The sequence below is a fragment of the Alosa sapidissima genome, chromosome 20, assembly GCF_018492685.1.
Source record: "Alosa sapidissima isolate fAloSap1 chromosome 20, fAloSap1.pri, whole genome shotgun sequence".
NCBI classification, from domain to species: domain Eukaryota; kingdom Metazoa; phylum Chordata; class Actinopteri; order Clupeiformes; family Clupeidae; genus Alosa; species Alosa sapidissima.
The window spans coordinates 22486446-22513327 of NC_055976.1; the positions used below are offsets into that span (position 1 = coordinate 22486446).

The 26882-nt window shown below is 41.1% G+C and overlaps 2 protein-coding genes and 1 long non-coding RNA gene across 4 annotated transcripts; 2 read left to right on the forward strand and 1 right to left on the reverse strand.

The window, feature by feature from the left end:
- Positions 1 to 1519: 1519 nt before the first annotated feature.
- Positions 1520 to 9433, forward strand: sfxn1 (sideroflexin 1). Its single transcript, XM_042074068.1, has 11 exons — positions 1520 to 1658; positions 4484 to 4653; positions 4803 to 4973; positions 5378 to 5476; positions 5580 to 5655; positions 6167 to 6252; positions 6458 to 6585; positions 6768 to 6817; positions 7099 to 7148; positions 8361 to 8408; positions 9207 to 9433. The coding sequence occupies exons 2-11, from the start codon at positions 4490 to 4492 to the stop codon at positions 9301 to 9303; spliced, it is 969 nt and encodes a 322-aa protein (XP_041930002.1). The 5' UTR covers positions 1520 to 1658; positions 4484 to 4489; the 3' UTR covers positions 9304 to 9433.
- Positions 8022 to 21416, reverse strand: LOC121694119. Its single transcript, XR_006025670.1, has 3 exons — positions 21404 to 21416; positions 13338 to 13343; positions 8022 to 8315 (listed from the first exon to the last, which is right to left on the reverse strand). It is a non-coding gene; the product is annotated as an uncharacterized LOC121694119 (long non-coding RNA).
- On the forward strand, positions 12672 to 26424 carry LOC121694105 (septin-8-A-like). 2 transcript variants are annotated; one of them, XM_042074058.1, is made up of 10 exons: positions 12672 to 12791; positions 15287 to 15401; positions 15648 to 15843; positions 16470 to 16656; positions 17359 to 17520; positions 17725 to 17821; positions 18712 to 18880; positions 19820 to 19952; positions 21529 to 21719; positions 25744 to 26424. In XM_042074058.1, exons 1-10 carry the CDS (start codon positions 12762 to 12764, stop codon positions 25796 to 25798), a joined length of 1335 nt encoding a protein of 444 aa, XP_041929992.1. In that variant the 5' UTR covers positions 12672 to 12761; the 3' UTR covers positions 25799 to 26424. The 2 variants fall into 2 exon arrangements, with proteins under 2 accessions (XP_041929992.1, XP_041929993.1); XM_042074059.1 differs by lacking the exon at positions 25744 to 26424 and adding an exon at positions 24338 to 25246.
- Positions 26425 to 26882: the final 458 nt, after the last annotated feature.

Consider the following 26882-nt stretch of genomic DNA (forward strand, 5'->3'; position numbering starts at 1 on the left):
TTGTATGGCCCCCCATGAACGGAATTCCACATAAACATGTGGCATGCACTTGGCAACTTGGCATGCATTCAGAGGGTGTCAGAATGATCCTACACCAACAATTTTGTGTAGTTTTGACCCTCTCAGCCAGAGATACCTGCGATTACAACACCTCATTTTTGCTTTTTCATTTTTAACTAAGAGGCACTACATCAAACGAGTGGTTATGGGATGGGTTGACATGGCCCCTTGAGACCAACATACTATAAAATGGGGAAACTCTATGCCAATCACAACACTCATTGTCATAACTCATAAGGGGGCGCTATGGAGTCCCTAGACCACAAATACAGCTCTGGAAAAAATAGACTACTGCACATTTTTCTGATGTCATCCTACGGTTGTTGAGTGACATTTCAATGAGTAATTTGTAGTAGTACAACATCATTTGTTACACCGCCTGTGTACTGGCCCTAATACTGATAATAATCTTTACAGAATAATATGGCCACAACCTGCACCTCAAGTGCTCGGGCCCTAAATAGAACTTTTATGACACTTGATTGCTCCTGTCAAGATAGTAGATTAATAAGGACCTGGTCATAAGCTTTGTTCTGTTCCACACTGGAGATACAGGTATTAGTCCAGTGCAGTAGTCCTCAGACTGTCCTTGTACATTGGCCCCATTGCAACTTTGTTCCAGAATAAGAGTGATCACTGAATCTCTGATACCACCCAGATAAACATTTGGAGCCATCAGGCTGGTCAAAAGTAGGCTATTTGTCTCCAACGTTTTTTCTAAATGCATAGTTGTTGTTGCTGTGTTGTATTCAGTTAGGATGGATGTGTAAGTCATGGAATTGAGTTGCATAAAAAACAGCGATGTAAAACAAAACGCATTATAGACACACATCTCTGTCTTTTTCTCCTTCTCCAAACCTGTGTGTTAAAACACATGGTGCTGAGTGTTAACCCAGACATGGTGGCAGAATACATACGAAGACAAATGGATGATATAGGAACTATGATCAGTGTGAAAGACCATGCTGACCATGCAAACACTTTTAAAAAGTATAAGTTGCACAGACTATGATGAGTAATTAATTCACCTAAATTAACTCCACACATCATTAGTGGCATCGGTATAAAGTCTAAAGGAACAATGACACAAAATATACTTTGAAAAGAAATTCAGCCATCCTGTGAAATTAAATGATTGGATTAAGTGTGAGTTATATATTATTGTCCTGTTCTTATTGATTTTTTTTTACAGTGGTTGCGCACTGTCACCCCTCACAAAAGTGGTGTGAAATGTCCCAACAACAGGGGAGTCGGTTCCACATAGTAACAAAATAAAAGTCCCCTATTGTGGAATCCAGTTATTTCTAGTTCTTCGAATCCATATAATAAGCAACTCCTCCTAGCGTCAAATTGCAGTTATTGGTTAGTAGGCTGATACTCGAAATGTGCAAATCATATTGTTTTTTATCAGATATTTTACGACGATGACAGCTCAGCAGCAACACTGGACTACTATTTCTTCGGTTGAGAGGAAGTCACCATATTGAACCTATTAACGCTTGCTTCACCTATCAGTCAGAAGTACCAATAAGCTCCCTTGGGCTAGAGGGATCACTTGTGAGCTGCCGTGATTGTCATAGACAAGGATTTTTAGCAATGTAAGTAACTAGATTTCTCTTCATATTTTCGTTGGTTTATATGCATTTGTTCTCTCGTCTATTTTAATTACCCTTCTCGCTCTAAAGCAGACGTCAGACTGCTGGCTGTCATCAAGTGGATTGAGGATGTGGCAAGCAGCGGTTGAAATAGAATATGCACAGCTGGAGTCTGTCAAATGGTTCTGCAGACAGGCTACGTTTTTTTTTTTTTAGTTTATAACATCTGGTGCAGGCACTATCGCATGGTGAAATCCCATTGATGCGGTTTGTTTTATGTGGCAACAGTGCTGAACATATTATAGGCTGGACTTCTAGCAAATGGAGGGACCCTTGATGGAGGGACCCTCCATTTGCCCAGTTGATATGACGAAATGCTCAGAAATTGTATTTGAACGAAAAAATCCTTAGTGTAGTGTGCAGATACATTGTTGCATCATCCGCTTCATTGTTCTGCCAGTTCTCGTGTGGTTGCATTTGATCTTGATGTGTCAAGAAACGCGTGTAACTCTTAACGCGATGGATGGATAACCGTTGGGCTACTATTGAACTCACCTCTTGGTTAATATGTAGCTATAAACTCACACGATTGGTCAAGAAAGGGGCTGGGAATGGGGTAAACGTTACCAGAGGCCAACTCCGTCTAAAGTTCATTCTAAAGACGGCAAAAGCTGTCAATGCGCAATAGTACTAACGTTGAACTGCGTTAATTTGACCCACGTTGCATGACAGCGAAATCTTGCCAAAGCAATGATGCAATAGCCTACGACACTGTGTGAATAGCATCGTTTTAGTTGTCTGCGCGTGTGTTTGTGTTTTGTGTTTTTTTCCCTACATTACGCAAAATAAATTGCTTTGCAATTAAGGCACCATACGCTCTAACGAAAGTTGTCTCGTGAGAAGCCCATGGTCATTAATTCAATTTAAAGAGACAGCATCCCCGCCCCCTCTCCAAGTTCAATCGTCTGGACTGGAATGCGTGTTTTATTGTTGCTCGTGCAGCCATGTTTGGTGTCATTGCAGGCGAAATTGCATGTTACAGACTCAAAAAAACACATTTGCCGTTATTTAAAATATTTGCAGCATAGCCTGCGTAAAATGCCGCTACTTGTATGACAAGCAAATAAATGGTTAAATAGCTGTAATGGAAGCTTTTTTATTGCTGCTTTGTGCATCAAGTAGGCTAGGCCTACTTTCTTGAGCTATCTCGATAAATATGGATAGATTGTGTAGCCTCTATGCGAGATTTGGATCTGACCTTCCTTTTTTCGACGCACTTGGGGTGTCTAGTTGATGTAGGCTAGTTAGTGTACGACTCAGAGCGAAACCCCTGACTGTCGTAGAAGAAAATGACATTGAGATACCCGTAATGCCTTTGCGGATCCCCGTAATGCCTTTGCAAATATCCATTTAAGGGTGATCCTATGCACCTTGTTGCTTCCGAGTGTCGCAGAAGCAGAAGGCTTTTCCATTGTGTAATCTATCAGGTACATTTGCTAGAGCGCTATGTCTGATTGTAAGGATCAATCTAAGTATCCAACCAATCCGAAAGTCTAAACGATTTATGTTATAACATTGGATGGTTGCTTCAAGCAGGACTGATCCGAGTGTCCGCCTGCGGCTTCGTGCGCTCCAAAACCCCATTTGGCAGGTCAGCGGTTTCCATAGCAACTTTATGCTGAATCAGCAGAGGTGTGTGCTAATCTTTAGTGGAATCCAGCGCTGTGAATTGTTCACAGGTCATCCGAAAGATTCGTTTAAGGGGATTCCTTTGTCACAGAAATCCTATGGAAAAAATTCTAGTTTCGAGAGCATGGCAAAAAAGAGAAAATAACTGTCACCTCAACTTCCAAGAGAGGGATTAGTGACTCGGCTCTTTAGTTTTACCCCTGAGGTGTCAGAGTAGATAGAGGCCAATATTCATGCAATATTCCATGAAATGTATTAGGCTAGCCAACTAGCCTACAGCCTTGGTTACCTGGTGGATTCCACAAATAACAAGCATGTAGCCTAGGCTACTGTTCTGTCCTATGCTATCTAAAAAGCAGCCTAATGCAAACATAATACACAACTGTTCATATGGTTATGGTTATGGGATTTGTCCAAAGCGACTTAGAAAATAAAAACAATACAATAGTTAAAATTAACAGTGAACAGTTTTATAAAGTTGGCAAGACTAACAGATCATAAACATCAGACAACTAGGTTGTAAGTGTCAGACCCAGTGACAAAACTGAAATGGCACATCATTTCAGATTTCAGAAGTTATGATGGTGTCGAAACCAGTAAATAAGAATTCAGTAATTGAGAAAGTTCAGAAGTATGGTGCTATGACTAAATGTAGGGAGGACACCCATTTTCAGTTAGTTCAGAGAATAGATGCCATATGCTTATCCTTATAGGCTTATGTCCTTATATCAATAAAACATTCCGTTTGAGAAAAAACATTTTTAGAAAAAAGACCTCACACCTTGAGATTGAAGTTATGAGTGTATGGACTAGTTTCAGAATGAAATATGTAGGCCTAATGCCTTATCTGTCTTTCAGTTTTCTTTTTAGTCTGTGGGTATGTGTCATGGGTGTATAATAGCAATTTCCTGAATGCAAAGTAAAAGTCAGCAGTCTTGGCACACTATATGCTTTGAATGATCTCTGTGTAAGTTTCTCATACTGTTACCAGAGTTACCCCTGAATATTCTGAAAAATAAATATTGAATATTCTGAATATTTTGGTGTTCAGACTGGGAAGAGGCACTGTCTACATGCTGATTTTCTTTGTCTGGTTTTTACTAGTTGCGTCCATTATCTTTGTTGTTTGTCCTCCACAGAGAACCATGGCAGTGGAGCTCTCCACATCCATAAACATCAAGGAGCCTCGGTGGGACCAGAGCACTTTTGTAGGGAGGGCTAAACACTTCTTTACAGTCACAGACCCCCGGAACATCCTTCTATCCAACGATCAACTGGAAAAGGCCCGACAGATCATCCATAACTACAAGTAAATATTGACCAGAGCCTGAACTAATCTTTATCCTTTCATAGTGGAGTTGCAAAGGAAGATAGACAGAAGAAGTGGAGTAGTGCATCATACCTGTTGTATATTTATTTGTTTGTCTGACTGTTTGTTTGTTTGTTTGTTCACTCCAGACAAGGGATTGTCACTCCAGGTCTCACAGAGGATGAGCTATGGAAGGCCAAGTACATTTTTGACTCTGCGTTTCATCCAGACACAGGAGAGAAGATGATTCTGATTGGCCGAATGTCCGCTCAGGTTCCAATGAACATGACCATCACGGGGTGCATGATGACATTCTACAAGTGAGCTAACTATGTTTAACAGCACTCTTAACCTGCACCTATACTATTTACAACAACAACAACAACAGCTTGCATTTATATTGTGCTTGATATTGTGCACCCAGAACACCTAAGACTACTAGATTTAGTAGTACAGAAAGGTACTCAGAACACCTAAGACTAGTAGATTTAGTAGTACAGAAAGGTATTCAGTATGTATCATTGTCCTCAACGTTGCTCTCTTGATCTTCATCGCATGTTCATGCTTCATATACTGCCTTATTAGCCCTCAGATAATCATTAAAATGTCTGGATGTTGGACGTTTGACGTTTGACACATGATGACCCCCTCTTTCTTTAGTGTATGTTCTTTTTAATCAATCCCTCTCCACTCTGATTCATATTCGATCTTGATTTCGATTTAGAACAACTCCAGCCGTGGTGTTTTGGCAGTGGATCAATCAGTCGTTCAACGCCATAGTAAATTACACCAACAGGAGCGGCGATGCTCCCATTACGGTTAAGTAAGTGGACTTACTTGGTCATTTTTGTACTTGTGTTGGTATATTTTAACCTAATGTCTGATCTTAAACATAAGTAAGCTAATCCTTAAATTCTCATTTGTAGTCAGCTTGGAACAGCCTATGTGTCGGCAACTACTGGAGCAGTTGTCACTGCTTTAGGACTTAATGCTCTATCAAAGGTATTTTCAGTGGTATTCAAATTTATTAAATTATTTTTGATTAATTCAGTGGTATTTATTACATTGTCAAATTCAATTATGAACTCTGGAAGTTCTGATATAACATATATGATTGAGAGCTCAGTCTAAAGGCATATCTTGTTCTTCTGAAGTCCTTTGTTAGACTCAGAATAGCTTTTGTAGCAAGAAGTTTATCTTATTTTGATTAGGCTATCTCAAAGTCGTACCAGTCACACAAATTTTTTTTTCTCTCTTTCTGCCATTGACTAAGAACACTCTTGCCCTTGCTCTATGAAAAATAATCTTTTTCTTTGGGTTTTAAAAGGAAATGTTATGTTGATTTGTGCTTTGACGTTTTGTATTCAGGAAATAATATCAGGGCTTAGCCAACAGATTGAAATAATGCATCAAACTTTATCTGAGAAAACATAAGACTGACACAAGTATGTTCTCTAGGAATTTAAGGAGGATATCTCACACCAGTGATTCATACTTTGTCTCCCTCACACAGCATGTGTCCCCACTGTTGGGACGATTTGTGCCCTTCGCTGCGGTGGCAGCTGCTAACTGTATCAATATCCCTCTTATGAGGCAAAGGTGAGTGGCTGCATCTCAACCTACACCCCCCCCCCCCCCCCAACACACACACACACACACACACACACACACACACACACACACACACACACACACCTTTACTCTGACCCTATACCCCTTAAGTACAAATACCCAGCTAATATGCTTTGGCGTTTGGTGCAGGTAATGAATATTGTAGTAATAATGTTCTGTTGTTTCCTTCAAGGGAGCTTAAACATGGCATTCCAGTTTTAGACGAGAACGACAACAGACTAGGAGAGTCCTCGAAAGCGGCTCAGCAGGCCATCACACAGGTGGTGGTTTCTAGAATTCTTATGGCATCTCCTGGAATGGGTGAGTTTTCTGGTTATTGTTAGATTTAAAAAAAAAAAGATGACATAGCAAATTATCAGAAGTGTTAAGTCTTCCTGATGGTTTGTGTCCATCTATGCTTTTCTGAATTTCTATTAACACTACACGTTGGCTTACTGATTCATGTGATACTATTTTATAACTATATACTTATTTTGCCCTAGCAATCCCACCATTCCTAATGAACACGCTGGAAAAGAAGGCTTTCCTAAAGGTGTGTGGAATCAAATACATCATGTCATCCCCCTGCACAATAAATGATGTGTGCTACCATAATGAATAACCTTATGTGCTTGTGCTAGCGGAGAACTGTAAAGCTAGCGGAGAACTGTAATGAACAGTGCTGGCTGCACATCCTCAGGAAGAAAAAAAAAACCCTTGCCTTGCATTCATTCACATGCCAGTGAGTGCTTTATGGTATGTACAATGGCCCCCAGGGGCACAGCTCCCTGGTGGCCCCCGCTGATTTTCCCCTTCTCTCTCTGATCTTTTCAGAGGTTCCCATGGATGAATGCTCCTATTCAAGTCGGCCTGGTGGGATTCTGGTGAGTGGCCGGGGGAATTGGATTGTGAACACACCACTGATTAATGGCACTTACATTCGTGGTGTGGATCCAGTGGCTGCATGGCTGTGTCCAGTGTGCCAGGGACACCCTCTGCAATGTATCTGACCTTTAGATGTGTTTGTGACCAGTGTTGTACGCGTTATTGTAATTCCACTACTTTTAGCTGCAACGAGCATGTAACAAAGTATTTTTTTAAATCAAGTAACGCAGTTACAATTACTGAAATTTAAATGAGTTTGTTACTCGCGTTACTCTGTTTATCCTGTGTGACAAATGAACGACTTCAGCAGACAATGTGACAGATCCACTAACCTATCCACTATCCACTATCCTCTAACGTCGCTCAACTTTCACAGTGTTTCCCGTGATTGTGTTTCGTGTTTCCATTGCAGATGCATTCTTTACAGTTAATAGCAGTCTCCTCACATTCTTCCTTATTTCTGATTTTAAACGCGCAAGAGTTCAGGCTACAATTTAAATGGACATCTTAAACGCTTTTCCCTTTTGTTTCCATCTCCAACTCCAAGTGGTGCAGTAGGCCCATTGTTCATCTTTCTGCTCTTCTTCGCCTATTGCGCAAAAGCCTCGTTATATTAATTTTACATTCTTACAACATAGCCACAACACAACACCAATATACCTACACATCATTGCCACAGACACACACGACACAAGTTTAACTCGAGAGAAAAATGCGGATTTCACTTTCCAAATAAAGAACCCTCCACAAATAGCCTACAACATAACGACTTGAGTTATTTGCACTAGGTTATGTTTACGTCAGAATTGGCATCCACGGTGTTATGGGTTCATTTGTCTGCAACGAAAAATACAACTTCTCTCTGGAACACCTATATTGAGCTGGTGCTTCAAAAGTAAAAGTTTGAGAACTCATGTTCAAGGCTACTGTTTGATTTGAAGGGACTACATACAGTAGGTCTACAAATTATGTGTATTGTGTGTGTGACTGTTCAGTATTGTTCACATTGACGTTTTAAAAGCAGACATGAAAGTAACTCAAAAGTTACTTTCTCTAGTAACTAATTTACTTTCGATATACAGTAATTAGTAAAGTAATTCAATTACTTTTGAAAGAAGTAACTAGTAACTGTAACTAATTACTAATTTCCAGTAACTTGCCCAACACTGTTTGTAACCTCCCCCCCCCCCCCCCCCCCCCTCTCTCCTCAGCCTGGTGTTTGCCACTCCACTCTGCTGTGCACTCTTTCCCCAGAAAAGGTTGGTGACATCTTACTGCCTGGCTAACTGTAACAGTGTACTAGCTTGTTTTAACTAAGTAGAAGTACTACCTCACCTCAGTAGAATTGTGGTGTTTATGGGGATACTCTTTCTCTTTTTTGACATGTTATGCAATGTCCCATATTGTATAGGGATTCAGTTTTACATAGAACTCTGAAACCCATTACAAAATATAACTTTTTTTAGTTTAACCTCCACTAGACATATTCGTAGAATTTCTATGCTCCTTGATAAACACAGCTCTGTTTTGACTGGGATATAGCTTTGGCTTGACAGGTTACTGTTAAACTTTATCAACAAACTTGGAGGGCACTGGAAGGACATTCTGACCAAAAACTATCTGTAATAAATGTACTTCATGTAGAGCTTGATTATTCAGAGCTGTTACATAAAAAAAGTAAATGATATTGAAATTGAAATGGAAATACCTAAATAAGTTCAGCCCAGCAAAACAGTAACTGTATGTGAAATTACTGCGGTCTACTGATTAATAATGATAATACAGTTTAGAATCAATTTCAATTCAATTTCATCAAATGCTAATAAGAAAACAGTAAACTACCGTGGCATAATCACACACATTACTATAGTTTCTCCCAGGCCAATAATTTAACACAAATGCAGCTGTAGCAATGACTCAGACGGAGTCCTGCTGAACTCTCTGTGCCTGTGTGGCACTGCTACTGTAAGAATGTGAGGGAGGTTGTGCTCACTGTTGGGCATTCAGTTGTCTGTGCGTTTCGCTTCAATCACTGATTTGCGCGGTCCAATCCCTAGCTCGATGTCCGTGAGCCGCCTGGAGCCGGAGCTGCAGGAGAAGATCCGCGCCAACCACCCCGGAGTGGAGAGAGTGTACTTCAACAAAGGTCTATGAAGGGGAGAGTGAGCGGCCCTCTGCTAACATCATCACTGCACTGCCACAACAGTACAGCTCAATGCCAGTCATCTCCGCTAGTTGCCAAAGTTATGTTTGTTTGTTTTTTTCTTTTTATTTCCTCTTTCCCATTGTGTTTTTTTTTTTTTTTCTTCTTGTTTTTGTTTCCCATCAGTTCACATTCGTGCACAAAAATACATGGCAACCCCCCTCCCCCCACATACATATACACACACACATGCACACACACTCAAAACGCATTCCAACCAGCCTGTGCTAATGTCAGTGTATTTTTTGTTAGCTTCTTGACTGGTATTGATTGATTTGTTTTTAATTGTGGGAAATTAAGTAAATTTCCAGGTCATGCTAGTTCTTAGGGGTGAACGGCATGAGAGGTGCTGATCTAGGTCTTTGTATTCTCACATGGTTGTTTTTTGTAATCATTTGATAATTGTGTTTGCTGCCAAAATGTTTCCATGTGCCATACAATACCATACAAGGTGAAGAACAAATTGTCAGAGGTAATATTCAAATGTTATTCTTGTTTGTTTCGTGTTATTGCAAAAATCAGTATTCAATCTGACAAAGATAGGCTGCTCCTGATCTAGATTTTGACCAAATCCATAATCACCTCAAATTAAGTTTAATGGTACCTCTAATTTTGAGACTGTGCAATATATCACACAATCACAAAGTCTTACAGTTTATATCGATTTCATTTTCAAAGTAAGAGATCTTACACAATCTCTCAATGAATGGACCTTTGATCTACAGTGATCTGATGATGATGGCAATATTAATTTGAATATTACTGGTGCTTTGCAAAACCTAAAACATGTAAGTATGTATTTCCATAGTCCAGCAAAAAAACAACACTCTCTGTATGGATACTGCTTGTATTCTGCTTGCTAACCATGCATGAACAAACAAATATATGTAGTCCTTTTAAGTTGATTGGAGGAAAATGTTATGTAAGGTCATATTTCAAAGTATGTGCGTCCTGACTAAAACACCAAGGCCAAACCAGGAGCTATTAGGACAACATGTATGGATCGTTGTGCTGAGTTCCAGAGGGCAATGTTGGCTCATTGTATGTTTCCCCATGAAAACGGTATAGAAGCACTAACACAATGTTTTATCTGCCAGTTCATTCCGTATGTATACACCAATGTTCACCAAGCCCAAGTTGACTACATGCTTGCATGTTTGTTTGTTTTTATTTGCCTGCATCAGTTCGTGAGAGGCCACTTAAATTTCAGGGTTATTTTGCAAGCACATAGTGCTCGAAAGAAGAGCCTAATGTGTTTGAAAGATCTCATCTCTCTCTCCTGCACCATTCTGGAAAACTCACAACAACCTCAATGGTGTTGCTAAACTTGCGGTGAAAAGTTTAACATCTTTCTGTGTTAATGTTGAAATGTATAGTTTTGACTCACTTGAGTTTTGAGATCTTGTCACGATGAAAGAGATCATTGTATTGTGGTTGGTAAAGAGGTTGTATTGCTAGCCTGCTGTATTTGCTAATGTTGTCCTCCCTCTAAAGTGTTATTTAAACTTAAATCCATTGTATGAAAACACTGTAAAAGATCTTTCCGGAAAAACAAATATTTGTGCTATTCTGTAGTACATGAGAGCATTTTAGACATATTTCTTTTCCATGCAAGGGTCTATCTTTAAGACATCTGGTGTATGTTTGTAAACATGAGTTTTTATATGTTTTGCCTCCTCTGAACATTCCATTTGACTGATAATAAGGTCTTTTTTTACGTCAAATGAAGTGATAGTGTTTTACATATATATTTACTTATATATTGTTATATATAAGTAATATATCCTTTCAGGTTTTAATGTATGTTATAATCTAGCCTACATCTACAACTACAGGGGGATATTGGAGATATATTTGTTGGTGTTCCGAAATATATGGAGATTATATCAAATTAGTATTTAAATGCCTTCATGGTTATTGAACGTAGCCTTAGCTATTTTGTTCGCAAGATGGGGATACCTCTTATGTGGAAACACCAATAACTGTGAAGATATGTTTGGAATTGCATGCCATTGGAATGAACGCACAAAATAGACCTATCTTGCTGCAGTGTCTCTCCTAAAAGTTTGTATCTTTTGTGTAAAGTACATATCTAAGGGTAAAGGTAGCACAATCTTATCCAGAAGGATAAAAAGTCACACAAAGAAGCACAGGAGATTTCAGTACCATGCTGCCATTGTTTTAGGTAAACTCAATAATTGTTTTTAAGATCATAACTTTAGTCAGTTAAAAAGGAACCAGCTCTCCAGAACAAGTGTATAATTTCATATTTTACTGCTCTACTTTTAAAGTGCCAAAATAATTCTCACTGCAAACTATATGATTTGCCAAAGTGACATATCCATTCAAGATATGTCACAAAATGACAGTTTACGATATGGAAAGGTTATTTTTGAGAGGGAAAGTATTTTGAAATGGCAATTGTATTACAGTCAATGGAGATGTTGTGCTGTGTAGAAGTACCTAGATGAAATAAAAATATCAGAAATGTGGTTGATTGTTGTCATTTTGTGTTATGTCAACCGAATTTTTGGAAATGGTGACACCTAGTGGCCCAAGTGGTGCTAAGCATAGGTACATAGTGATGGAGCAAACGCTGCGAATTCTGGCAGGTGTGTTATCACCTCTGCTCATCACTTCTCATCAGTATACAAACTTGTGACTTTGCTCCTTCAAAGATCAAAGCCACTATGATAAATGTTAAACTTGTAGACACATAAATAGCTTATTTGTTTTGCTCTTTTTACTGCTGAAGAAGATGAAGTCAATGTTCAAGTGACCCCATGGGACATGTGATGTCTACAGCTGTGTACAGTCTTATCTGTACTTTTCCTGGATGGGGGAGATGGTTAAGCACTGTATTTATGATATTGTGTTCTTTAATACCTTACATGTGATTAACTGAATTACTATGAAATATAAAACCAGTATTGTGTTGTAGGACCTCACGCTCCCCCGTCACATTGACCTCAACAGCGTAGCCTAATAGAACATAGCCAATTAGCCATAATATTGAATGTAATTATATTGGAAATACTTGAATTCTTGGCCCCTGATGTTCTAAAGGAGTATAACGTGTATGCACTATTAAGTCGTGTGATTTTATTTAATTTTGAATACATGCATGCACATTAAAATTGTGGCAGAGTGTTACATAAACACTAAATACAATAGGCTTAAATGTGCTAAGTGTCATGCTGTCTATAGGCTACTATGTAAATTTATGATCGGCCCAAGAACGTGCCTGTCCGGACTTGAGAGGATTTGAGAATGACATTCCAAAACGTAGGGGGAGTTTCTAGTAAGAAGCCATATTGGATAAGACCGACCGAGTCGCAGCTAGCGCTCTACTCAGGGAGCGAATTAAAAAAATATATTTTCCAGTTCATACGCTCTCGTTAACATCACAATGGCTGCCACGGACTTAGAAATACTAGCCGTAAGTTACTGTCCTCTACATTTATCGAAAGAAATGTCTGTAATACGATGTGTGCATACTAGTCCGTGCGGGCATAGCTCCATCCATAGAATGTCAACACCAGATAAGGGGGTGTGGATACATAGTTGCACAGGCAAATTAGCATCTCCTGCGTCAAGGTAAGGCTAGCAAGTGTTGTTGACTTTCTTATTCGTAGTAGCCTAGTGATGCAATTGTTCACGAATCACTACAACTGGTTAAATCACCCCAGTTATGCATACCTATTGGTTTTTGGTCTCCTCAAGTTTGACAATGCAGAGTTGTGTGAATGTTGTTTCATTCACGAACATTCTTGGGGTGTTTTCTGTATTCAGCTAGTGGTCCTCACAGTGGTGATGATGATGGAAGTCAGTACAGTGTGAGGTTGGATGGTGCATTGATTAGACATTTTATAGCATGTCTATTTTTTGTCGAGAAAGTGATTGTGGCTATAGTGGTTCGTCCTTGTTGCTTGGCATAAGCAGATTACCTGGGGCAGATGGGATTTAAGTACAAACCTCACCGAACCTGCTTCTTTACCTTACCTCAGGCTACTGCGCACTCTACAACATGTTGAGAATTTTTAGATTTTCCTCTAGCCTACTTAGTCTACAGTGCAGTTTAAGTAGCCATGTTAGATAACTTCGCCTATTAACTGAATATGACTAGAATCGATTTTATTAATGGCAAGTTGTTATGACTTGAGTTTGTTTCTCCGGTAGGGGGTGATTTCACGGGGCAGGGGCCATGGAAATGGCTTGGCCTTGTGAAATAACTAGCAAATAAAGGGCTCTTTGTACCCGGTTTCGGAGTTGACGCGCGCTATAGCCGCAGAACACATGATTGTTGTGTGGATATTGCCTTCCATGGAGCCATGTGTATTATGCGGCTCGGCGTGCCGCCTTCCGCCGCCAGTCCAGGGACACTGGTGGATGATACTTCCATCATCTGAGCAATGACATATGGTAGGCCCTTTGTTCAGCATGGACAGCTGTTTTATCTGAAGCATCGACAATATCTTAACTACACATAAGAGGGCAACGTTTTCTCCAAATACTGTTTGCAACTATACAGCTTTTTTTTTCTCTTTTCAATAAATATACATGCTTTTTATTTAACAAGTAATTTCAGCAAGGTTACTTTTTACCAATAGCCTGTAGTCTATTAAACCTCAATATTAGTATCATCATATTTTCCCTGTGTCATTTTCACTTGCCTGAATAAAACATTAGGGTCCATCCCCACAGATTGTGCACAGAAAGCAAATGTGCCATGCCGCACTGGCTATAGGCTTACAGTATACCACTCTCCTAGCTTCTCAATCCCATGCTGGAAGAACATGACATCACTCGGCAAGTATGTTCTCAGTGCTTAAGGGTTCTTAGTCAAGGACTTTTACAACCTTTTTTCCATTTGATGAGGAGTGTGGAGGACATTTGATGAGGAGTGTGGAGGACATTTGATGTTGTCTCCTGGTTGTGGTGAATGGAATAATTTTGCAGTACCTGTGGAATGTTATGCTGTAGTGCTGTTTTTCTCCCCAGTGAATTTGTCCAGGGTGCTGGTTTTCTTAAAGGTGGGGCCCCATCCCTCCCCATCATGTTTGAATAGAGGTGGTCTTGTGACCAAAACGTCCTGGCTGTCAGCGTTTTCCACCCTTACTTTTGAATGGTTGTACTCTGTATATGTACAAGGGCAGTGTTTCCCACAGAATTTAATTCTGTTTGTGGTGGTAGGTTTGCAGAATTAACTTGAATGCAAAAGTGTTTAACAAATTAGCGCAGAGGGGTTATGATGCTAACCAGATTTAAGCACAATTTAGCCTTCTAGTCGTCTTCTATGCCTTGCAGGATTGTTAATGTTGTCTTTAAACATGTATATAGGTTTGTTGAGAGACAGAGAAACAAGGAGAGGCTTTACAAAGGTGCACATAGCTCTACAATGAAAGAATTCCATCCAATTGAAATAGTACAACATGGAAAATCATTGTGTGGTGGTCAATGTTGATATTGTGGTGGGCCGCCACAAATAAGTCAATGTATGGGAAACACCCTTACTTTTGAATGGTTGTACACTGTATACGATTTCAATACGATTGTATACGACTGTATACAATTTCAAGCATTAACATATTGGTTTAATTCCCCTTCTTTTTGATTGAAGAGCTCACATTTGAAATTTGCTTAAGAAAACGGCACTTTTACACACAACTGTAGAGGAATAGAGGAAGAAGATTCTGGTGAGAAGGTCACCAGAATGACCACCGAGGGCAGGAAAGCCTGAGTCGTGTCTAGTTTGTTTGGTTACTGGTGTGCATGGAATCTACTCACCATGAAGAAACTTCATGTATAGAACAGAATGATTTTGGCAGACGGAACGTTTCGGGTTGAAGCGTGGATACAAAAAAAATGGTGTTCACCCCGGACAATAATGTACACTGGTACTACAGATGAATGCAATTGTGCTTTCCTCTGCAGAGCGAGGGGATGAGGAGTCTCAATCTGGGCGGCCATGTTGGCTTCGACAGCCTTCCTGACCAGCTGGTCAGCAAATCAGTCTCGCAGGGATTCTGCTTCAATATTCTCTGTGTAGGTGAGCACAGCCAAACCCTCCTGGCCATGTCATGCCTGGCTTTCTCTTTGAACTGAGCATTTTATAGGATTTCATCTAGAATTATTTTTAAATTAAATGTCTGGGATCACTTTCAAGTTCAAATTCAAGTTTTCAAATATGTTTTAAATGACTTAACAATCATGCGACACATGATTTTATCCAGGTGTCATACAAGTGTGTCACAATGTTATTATGAAATACTGACATTTTCTTTCTGTATTTTAGGTGAGACTGGCATTGGCAAGTCCACGTTAATGAATACTCTCTTCAACACTGTGTTTGAGAATGAGGAGGCCAGTCATTACATGGACAATGTGGTCCTCCGTCCCAAGACTTATGACCTCCAGGAGAGCAACGTCCACCTAAAACTGACCATTGTGGACACTGTGGGTTTCGGAGATCAAGTCAACAAGGAGGAAAGGTATAGTCGAGTTGAAACCAGCGGCCTTTTGTCTGCTAGTAGGAATTTTGTGGTGATGACGCTGAGGTTTTTGTAGTAAGAATGATACTTTTGTGCCTCACATTTAGTCTCCTCTCGTGGAATGAGGTGCTTTTTGGCACTGCAGGCGGAATAGTGGAGTGTTGGCTTGAGTCTCTTTTAGTCTTGGAGTCTTTGAGTAGGTGTGAAAAACATGAAGCTGAACATGATGATTGAGTAACATAATGCCAGTTTTGGACAAATATGCAGGCATTTTTTCCTCACATCTGTGTGCTAGTGTTCTTTTTACAAAATGAGACACAAAAATGTCACATTGACACTAGTTAACAGTTTTGTGTCTCATCTTAGATCTGGAAGCATTGTAAAACATGAATGTACCTTGAATGAAATTGAATAACAAATCAATTGATATTTTTTTCTCACTTTTTTTTTATTATTATTCCAAAGGATTGTTATTATCCTGAACAGTTGATGACCACAGCTGTTTGTACTTATGTGTCACATATGTCTTTGAACAAACCGGAATGAATTCACTAAGAATGCCGTCAGACTAGTGACAAATCAGAAAATGTTTGCCGTGGGCCTTCTCTGTCTATCTTCCCTAACAGCTTCAAACCCATTGTGGACTACATTGACACACAGTTTGAGAACTACCTGCAGGAGGAGCTGAAAATAAAGCGTTCCCTCTTCAACTACCACGACACCAGAATCCACGTCTGTTTGTATTTTATCGCCCCCACGGGGCATTCGCTCAAGTCACTGGATTTGGTCACCATGAAAAAGCTGGACAGTAAGGTAACTTGTGCTGACTATGTTTGTTGTTTATTGTTATGTTTGTTGTTTATAACTGTTGATAGTGCTATGTCTCTGACAATGCATGTCTACATTTGTTGGTGTTTTGATTGTCTACTGTTGTATTCAAAACAGCAATAGACATACTGTCTATAATTTATAGTGGAGTGGATTCATTAAAGGGACACCAGGCAACGCTTTCGTGTTAATTGATCATGTTCGTATGTCGGTATGTGGTTAAATGACTCATTACAGGGCGACTCTCGCTTACATCCTGCATCCCCAGCACAGAGGCAGGCTAACCAAACCTGGCTAGCGATTGTTGCAAACGTGTGTATAATGGCAGAGCCGGTGAAGAAGCAGCGAAAACCCTTGACTGAAGATGCAAAGAAAGGGAAAAGAGCTTCAGACCGAGCGAGGGCTCGCACACATATCGACACGTACAGACGCTAGGGGGAGCTTCGTAGAGAAAAAGCACTCAGGCTTGCCTGGTGTCCCTTTAAAGTAGTTAATAATTATATGATTGCTTTTCCTCTTGATAGGTTCTCCTATAACATTTATAACTGTTTGTTCATGTTGTTCATGTTGAAAAATCTGTGAAGTGAACCTCGTCTTTCTCTTGAGAAATGTACCACCTCCTCCTCAAAGAGGCAGGGGCATTGTGTCTCTCAAGCCTGATGTTTAAATGTTTTTGTTTTGACTCAGGTAAATATTATCCCCATCATTGCAAAAGCTGACACAATCTCCAAAAGTGAGCTTCACAAGTTCAAGATCAAGGTGATGAGCGAGTTAGTGAGCAACGGCGTACAGATCTACCAGTTCCCCACAGAAGATGAGGCCATCTCAGAGATCAACTCCTCCATGAATGTGCGTCTCTAGTGGATGGTTTAACTTCAACTTCAAAATGTGCCATTTCCCCCCCTATATCATATGTTATTTGGTCTTTATTCCGATAAAAATGAAACTCTTCGGCCCATGTTGTTCCTATGTAGGCCAACTGGCTGGCCCTAAGCTGTACCTAGTGTGTCCAGCAGGGGGCGGTGTTGACGTGGGAATGTTTTTGTTGTGCAGGCTCATCTGCCCTTTGCGGTGGTGGGGAGCAGCGAGGAGGTGAAAGTGGGAAACAAAATGGTGAGAGCCAGACAGTACCCATGGGGAGCAGTGCAGGGTAAGCCGCTCTGGAACACGCGGACACACACACACACACATACACGTACACACATGCACACATATACACATACACATACACGTACACACATGCGCGCAGGCACACACACACACACACGCACGTACACACATACACGTACACACATGCACACATATACACATACACATACACGTACACACATGCACGCAGGCACACACACACACACACGCACGTACACACATACACGTACACACATGCACGCAGGCACACACACACACACACACACACACACACACACGTGCACACACACACACACACACACACGCACGTGGCACACACACAAACGGCCGTGTGCTCTGGACACTACTGCTCGTAATGTGCTTGTGTGTATGTGTTCATGTGTTTTATGACATTTGCAAGAACCCAGCTGAGGTCGTCCTCTTACGTGTGATTAATGTAAGAGCTCATGCCTCCTCTGTATTTTGAGTGTCTGTGTTATTTCTCAATTCCATATTACCTTTAGTTTGTCACCCTGGTTATCTACAGTAAGACCAGTCCAAAGGTGGTTGAGTGATTTTACGTATTAATTTGCGCTGTACGGTCTCCATTATTGGACCCTCATTTAGAATTGTGTCTTATCACCTTTAAAATGTAAGTGTGTCTGTGCCTTTGAAATGTTCAGAATTTCCTGAGCATTCTTCTTACTCATTTATAAGGTTGAGGCCATAGCTTTATTGATCGAAACAGCAGGCAGCTGCTTCGTAATGACCTCTTTGAGGCAATAAAAAAACAGCGGCTTGGAAATGTTGTTAAAAAGTTTTATAGTTGTCATAGCGGCAGGCCTTCAGCAGCCAACCCAGATGGAATAACACTTCTAATGTGAACTTTTTTGGTTGCTTTGTCATTTGCAGTGGAAAACGAAAGCCACTGTGATTTTGTGCGTCTGCGGGAGATGCTGATCCGGGTCAACATGGAGGACCTGCGGGAGCAGACGCATGCCCGCCACTACGAGCTCTACCGCCGCTGCAAGCTGGAGGAGATGGGCTTCAAGGACACAGACCCCGACAACCAGCCCTTCAGGTAGACACAACACAACGCTGTGCTACGAGCCCTTCAGGTAGACACAACACAAACACATCGCTGTGCTACGAGTCCTTCAGGTAGACACAACACAAACACATCGCTGTGCTACGAGCCCTTCAGGTAGACACAACACAAACACATTGCTGAGCTACGAGCCCTTGGGGTAGACACAACACAAACAATGCTGTGCTACGAACCCTTCAGCGAAACAGTCGCGGATGTAGGAGACAGGGTGTTTCTCTTGGGTGTAGGAGACATGGTGTTTCTCATGGATGTAGGAGGGAGGGTGTTTCTCATGGATGTAGGAGGGAGGGTGTTTCTCTTGGGTGTAGGAGACATGGTGTTTCTCATGGATGTAGGAGGGAGGGTGTTTCTCATGGGTGTAGGAGGGAGGGTGTTTCTCATGGGTGTAGGAGGGAGGGTGTTTCTCATGGGTGTAGGAGGGAGGGTGTTTCTCATGGGTGAGAAAGAAGAGCTGGTGAAGTGTGATGTAGTGTTATCAAAACAAACATAAGATTGCACATATGCAAACATACATACATATATGCATTACTTACACACACACACACAGACACACACACACACACACACACACACACACACACACACACACACACACACAGACACACACACACACACACACACACACACACACACACACACACACACACACATACACAGACATGACACCATAGCGAATTTTAAAAACAGATGTACTCCTACCAGACATAAAAACACAAGTTGCTTTTTTTCTAAGTCTCAAAGAAAACTCTAGGCTCTTGTCTTCATTAGGATGTCAAATTGCAGCAAACCATTTCCCACAAGAAGACATTTGTGGTGTTACTGCACATTTCCCACAAGACATTTGTGGTGTTACTGCACATTGGCCGCCCATCTTTATTCTCCTAATCCTCTACCCCGTTTCCTCATCGACAGTCTCCAGGAAACGTACGAGGCCAAGAGGAAGGAGTTCCTCGGCGATCTGCAGCGCAAGGAGGAGGGAATGAGGCAGATGTTTGTAAATCGGGTGAAGGAGACCGAGGCGGAGCTCAAGGAGAAGGAGAGGGAGGTGAGGGTTGGATGGGTTGCCATCCCTTGCCCTTATCACATTTCTGTTGGATTGTTATCTACAAGTACTGAGAGCGTTGTACTCTGTTGTACATTGAGCCCTTTTTGTTGGTATTGGAAGAGTGCAGCTGTGCAGTTTCTTTTTCTGTCACAGGTTACACAGTTTATGTGTAGAGATTTAAAATGTGTAGTTATATGTGTAGTGTAGTGTATAACATGCAGGGACAAAATCACATCTCCAGACTACCCCTACTTTTCAGTTTTTTTTTATTGTTATCATTTGAAAGGCTCAATATTCCCTAAGCTGCATTTCCCACACAAAGGGCCACATTCAATTCAATTCAATTCAATTCAATTCAATTCAAAAAACTTTATTTATCCCCGAGGGGCAATTTCCTCTATGCAGGCATAGTGACATATAAGACATAACACAACATATAAGACAGGACAGACAAAGAAAGAATGGGACAGACAGTTTTTACTTCAAAAGGCGAATAGCCTCAAAAGTAAAGGTGGCCTTCCTCCTGTTAGTCCTAGCCAGAGGACAGCGCAGACGCCTGCCAGAGGGCAGTCATTCAAAAACTCTGTGTAGGACATGAGTAGTCTTCTAGGATGCAGTTGGCTTTCCTTAATGTTGCCAATTGTTGTGCAGTGATGTCAGAGACTGAAGAGGGTGGCCAATGATTTTAGAACATGTGTTCACAATGCTCTGGAGGTGTTTCTTATTTTTGACAGAGAGGGAGTGAAACCAGCATATAGATGAAAAGGTCAATACACTTTCAATAAAGGAGGTGTAAAAAATGCTAAGAATCTTCCTGTTCACTCCAAAGGAGTAAAGTTTCCTCAAGAAATACTGCCTCTGCCTTTTCACAATCACCTCTGTATTAGGGTCAAAACGCAGTTTGTCATCAATGATGGTGCCCAGGTATTTATATTCATGTACAACTTCCACTGGTTCCACATTTAGAGGGCAGTAAACATTACCATCATCCCCATGTAGATAAGTGGACCTCTAGGGAGACCACTCATTCACTGACGAATGCCTTGAAAGCCTAATGTTGCTATTAGGCTGAAATCTCAAGAATATTTCTTTGGAACTAACAAGAATGTAGATAACATTAAATGCCAGAGTCAGCTCCCCCAGAAAAGACGGGAGAGCTCTGTGAAGAGCACTGCTGTGCACAGTGGTAGCGTAGTGGCTTAAGGAGCTGGGCTAGCATGCAGTAGTGTGGTAGCGTAGTGGCTAAGGAGCTAGGCTAGCATGCAGTAGTGTGGTAGGGTAGTGGCTAAGGAGCCAGGCTAGCATGCAGTAGTGTGATAGCGTAGTGGCTTAAGGAGCTAGGCTAGCATGCAGTAGCCTGAAAAGTGGTGGGTTCACGTCCCGGCTTCCACTGTTGTGCTCTTAACCCTGAGTTTCTCTGGGGAGAATGGCCCTTGTAATATATAATTGACATGTGTAAGTTGCTTGGATAAAAGCGTTTTCTAAATGAGTAAATGTAAATGTAAGAAGCGCTCAGGCAGAATGTGGACAAACTTTAATGATGTCCCGCATGTGTGGCTGTGGTGGCGGCGGCTAGCTGCACGACAGGTTTGAGCTGCTGAAGCGCACCCACCAGGAGGAGAAGAGGAGCGTGGAGGAGAAGAGGAGGGACCTGGAGGAGGACATGAACTCCTTCAACCGCAGGAAGGTGGCGGCCGAGACGCTGCAGGGCCAGGCCTTCCAGGCCTCCTCACAGCTGTCCATCAAGAAGGACAAGGACAAGAAGAAGTAAGTCTCCAAGTCTCTCTCTCTCTAGATGTCTTATCACTCTGCTCTTTTCGTTTTCTTTCTTTCTTTTTTTCTGTCTTTCTGGCTATCTACTTCTTTTACTATTTCTTTGTGCCTTTGTTTTTCTGTGTCTGGAAGCAGCATCATTTGCCTCCCCTCCTCCCTCTCTCTTTCTTTCTCTCTCTCATTCTCTTTTACTGAGGCCCTCTGTTTCTCTCTGAGAGCTGCTGTTTTCTCTGTCTAGGAGGGTTTTTTTCCATTTGCTTTGGCCCTGGTCCTCACTCGTTCATAGCGGGGTCCTTGTGGCACTGGCGGGCGGGTGGCTGGGTGGTTGAGAGTGGTGGTGGGCAGAGGCGCAGGACGCAGCGGATAACGTAGCGCTGGCAGCAGCTGGCACGGCGTGGCAGGTGACGCAGACAGATTGAGGGTGACGCAGCAGGCGCGGGGCACAGCAGGAGTCGCAGGTTGTCTGGCACTGGCCGCTGTGCGGAGCGCCACACTTGTGCGGTGGCAGATGAAATTACAGTAGCGGCCCGTCTGCCTTGTCCTCATTCTAAGGAAAAATGGTTCTTGCAGCTTGTCCTTACAGAAGAACCCTTCAAACCAGGCCCCATTTACAACCCTTAAAGCTTTGTTGTAGGCCTCCTGTAGTGAGTTTCTTTGGGCTTTTTGTGCTGTGTTGTGTCTTTCAAGTTGCAGCAAGTTTTTGACATTATTGCTAATGTGCACGATGTATTCTACAATCCTGTTTCCAAAAAACGTTCAGATGCAAAATGTAAATAAAGGGCAAAGACAACATATCAGATATTGAAATAGAGAAATGTTATTGTTTTTTGGAAAATATATTCGAATTTGATCAAATTTGAATTTGATGCCAGTGACACATTTTGAAGAAATTGGGACATGGGCATGTTTGAGTACTGTGTTGCATCAACTCTGCTTCTAACAACAGCCTCTGGACGTTTGGACGTTGAGGAGACCAGTGGAGACCATTGCTGGAGTTTTGAGAATGAAATGTTGTCCCATTCTTGAGTGATATAAGACTTCAGCTGCTCAGCAGTCTTTGGTGCGTTTTTCGTTTTACGTGGCAAATGTGACCGGTCTGGACTGCAGGCAGGCCATTTTAACACCTGGAAGTGCTGCCAAGCCTGTGCAGGGATTTTCGCTACAGAATCAGATCTGTTTTTATTGCAGTTCCACTAAGTGGCCGAAGATCACGGCCATCCAATGCTGTTTTTCAGCCCTGTCTCTTACACACAGAGATATCTCTGAATTCTATAAATATTTTAATATTATGTACTAATAGATTGACATATTTGCAATTTCATGTTGATTAATTTCTCAGTTTCAACTCCTGATATGTTGTCCATGTTCTGTTTGAATGAAATATGGGTTACGCAAATTGCAAATCATCACATTCTAATTTTATTTACATTTCACACAGCGTCCCTTTTTTTTGGAAATGGGGTTGTTTTTTTAACCCTTTGAAAGTCTAACATGACACCCTTCTACTAAGCGTAAACCGTATCAAACTGTCTCACCTGACTTCCTGTTAGTGATGCTTGTGGAAGTTTGGCCTCTGAAACTTGGCGGCCCTTCAGACACTTCATTAACGGCCAGACCTGATTGGTTGGTACCAATTTGTTTGTTAATTTGACTCTATAAGGGAACCTGGGACAATGACAGAGAATGAGTATATCCTCAGTGATACTATAAAAAAAATTATATTCCATAAAAACTGGCTTCCATTTTGCCTCACAAAAAGGCCTCACTAAGAGTCATGACTTGGCTTGACTGGCTGTGCCTAGTAAGGTGCTCTTTGAGGTCTGTGCATCAGAATGCCTGTCTGTCTACATGTCTTCCTGTCTGCCTACCTGCATGCTTCCTCTCTGTCTCTCTCTCTCTCTCTCTCTCTCTCTCTCTCTGTCTATCTGCATGCTTGGCTGTCTGTCATGGTTCAGTTGGGTCCTGAGATGCCAGCGTGTCTCGTATGCTCTGTCACGGTAGATCCCGGCGAGTTCGTTCTCTGACAGAGCCCAGGATGAAAGCGCCGTCATTGAGAGCAACGCCGCCTGAATCGGTTCCCAGTCAGAAGGGGGCTGCAGATAGACATTGTTCTTTATCTCGTGTTCTTGATCTCCATACTCCCACAACTGTGCGTGACGGCGCTTTAAAAGGCCACTAATGATGTGCCAGGGCTCCGTTTCGCCAGTTACTGCATTTATTCATTTATAATTCATTTGTGTTTGCTGGGGTTTATCACCCGGGCTGAGGGAATCACACTTGAGGATATGTTATTTTTAATTGGCCTCATTGCAAGATGGTGGCTGATGTCACTGATTTATTTTTATCCGGGTAAAAAAGCTCATTGTTCAGTGCCCTCTGTTGGTTGGATGGGGATGAGTGACACATCAAAAATCGGGTATTTGGCATCACAGCAGCTCCAGCAAGTCTTCTGCTTCTTCCTCCTCCCTCTCCTCCTCAGTTTGACCAAAGAGAATTTGCTCTTAATTACATTTGCTGATAGAATATGTAAATGTGATGCATGAAATAGAAGATGTAAATGAAAATGTTATCAGTTTTCATCGTACCCCCTCTCCTATTTTTTCTTCTTTCAGTTGATTTCCATCCTCACAGCAACCAAGAGCATCCAGGGATTTGTCTTCCATCTCCATAGCAACACAAGTGTGTGTGTGTGTGTGTGTGTGTGTGTGTGTGTGTGTGTGTGTGTGTGTCTTTGTGTGTGTGTGTGTCTTTGTGTGTGTGTGTGTGTGTGTGTGTGTGTGTGTGTGTGTGTGTGTGTGTGTGTGTGTGCGTGCGTGCGTATTGCAATGCATTGCCTTTTTTTACCATTCCGTCTCATCCAGTCTTTGGAGAGCAGTGCTGTTACAAATGCATGCCAAGATTAGGTATTCTCCAGCGGATAGCCACGTGTCAATCAACATTCTCACCTCATGTGATTGGAGCAGGGGAAGGATGGGGGCGGTGCTTCAGTCTACATGTTTATATGTTTGTAGGCATCTCTAGATGAGCATCATAATGTTGTCATGGTGCTTGCATGAACCGAACACGTAGACTTAACAGGATCCGATGAGGCTTCTACCATTCCACTTACGATGTTAACATGGCATGATGTGTCAAATGTCTGTTTAAAAAAACAAATATGGATGCATTACAATGTGAACTTATAAAGCTGATGATTAATATAAAATATGTCTGTAGTGTCTTACAATGAATACAAAGCCTTGAAGGGTTTGTTTTTAATAATTTAATCACTTTTCCTTTTTTCATTCTAGATAGTTTTATACTTAACCAAATATGCATTTTGATACATTGAATTTTATGTGTGGGTGAATTTAAAATTGGAGTTGACGACCTGTTTCCAGAGAGGACTCTGACCGTATAATTAGGGCCCACTCAGAAGCCCACTCAGAACTAAGCAATAGAACCTCCTGTACTCTCATTTGTACTTAAAATAATAATAATAATAATAATAAAACAAAACACTGACAATATGTTTTACATCATTCGTGTTTGTGTTTGTGTTTGTCATGTTTCCACCGATCCCAGAAAAATGCACCTTTACACCTTTATCCGGCATGATCCCCCTTCACCCCATTGGTCACTGTAATTATTTGACATGGCCTGCCTGTCACGTGACCCACACATGCCTTACAATGGTCACATGTGTCTGATTGAAAAGAGTTAGGGTTCATGAACAGACCCTAGTCTGTTCCTTGTTGATTGATGTGTTGCTAATTCCTTACTGAATGCTGCATGTGGAACTGTGCTAAACTGTACCAGAACAGGGATAATGACCCTCAAGGCTAGCTCGTGGCTTTTGATCATAATCCTGTCCTCCTCCCAGAAACAACAGCCCAAAAGTCCCTCACAAGATTGGAATCATTGTCTTTTCAGCCCTATGCATTCCTGGTCAGTATTTGTAACTTCTGAGTATTAATGTTAATTCTCATTTTCTTTCTCTCCCTTTCTTTCCACCTCTCTCTCTTTTCTTCCTCAATAGCTTCTTTACTCTTCCTTCTGCGTGCTCCCTAACAGCTGGAAGAAATTTAAATTAGAAGATTTCATTTGAGCCACAATAGTTCTTGCCAAAGGATTTACAGACCTATATGAAACTTAACAATTAAGCTCCTTTTCTCTCTTCTGTGGTAGAAGATATATTTGAAGTGTTCTGTGATTTAAAATTGCATACACAGCCTACCCCTTATAAATCAAGTTACTTACCCTATCAACTGATCATCCTTTCCAGACTGTGAAGACACACTAAGATAGCATATTAACATTCATGCATGTTTATCAGGGGTTTTCCTATTCGCTAATATATGCTTATCCTTTAACCAACCAATACAGTTGGTTGCTCTTGTGTTGCCACCTACAACTAGTGATGATATTTCTGCACTGTGAAATGCAATACATACCGTCAGCCACCAGGGGAGTGTCTGAGAGCTATCGGCCTTTCCAGAAAAAAAGCACTTTACCAGAGACTGACTAGAAGCTTGAAGTATGTTCTGGAAAAATCCTCAGTATTTGTTTAGTTTTCAGTCAGTCAGCATTTAAATATTATAATGCAAAATAATGCAGTATGTTTACTAGAATGTTGTCTTCCCTTTATAAAATGATACGATTACTTGATGAAAAGCATTCAATTATCTCAAAGTTTGTACTTGACTGTCTTGAATAAAGTTTTTCCTGACTAAAAGTACTATATCAGACTGCCATGTTTATTTTGTATGGCTTCAGAGAGTAGTGTCATGTTTGGGTGTGATTACTGTGTTTCTAGTCTGCCTGCATAAATATAATCAACCAACAATATATAGGGACATGGGAGGAACATGATATTTGTGTTATTTAAATCACTTGCATTTCTTTCTTATTTATTAAAATTCTACCCATATTTGTGGCAGTTCATATAAGAAATAAACCTATAATACACTGACAGCATTAGAAAGACAATGGAACATATCGATTTGAGCATGGTTGATTAAAATGGAAGTAATATTAAAGATGTCCATGTAAATCATTATGTTATACAAACATCTTCCAATAATAATGGCAAAGTTGCACAACTATACTTCTATTGATTAAGCAGTTAGCTACCACATGAAAACAGATTTAGGAAAGAAAAACAGGTGTCTGTGGCTT

Excerpts from the sequence above, each read along its gene's own strand:
- sfxn1 (XM_042074068.1), top strand. The coding sequence starts at position 4,490 with ATGGCAGTGGAGCTCTCCACATCCATAAACATCAAGGAGCCTCGGTGG. Across the intron at positions 5,477-5,579 it reads GATGCTCCCATTACGGTTAA|TCAGCTTGGAACAGCCTATG; the intron begins GTAAGTGGACTT and ends TCTCATTTGTAG. Across the intron at positions 8,409-9,206 it reads GCACTCTTTCCCCAGAAAAG|CTCGATGTCCGTGAGCCGCC; the intron begins GTTGGTGACATC and ends TCCAATCCCTAG.
- LOC121694105 (XM_042074058.1), top strand. The coding sequence starts at position 12,762 with ATGGCTGCCACGGACTTAGAAATACTAGCC. Across the intron at positions 15,844-16,469 it reads CAAGTCAACAAGGAGGAAAG|CTTCAAACCCATTGTGGACT; the intron begins GTATAGTCGAGT and ends CTTCCCTAACAG. Across the intron at positions 16,657-17,358 it reads TGAAAAAGCTGGACAGTAAG|GTAAATATTATCCCCATCAT; the intron begins GTAACTTGTGCT and ends GTTTTGACTCAG.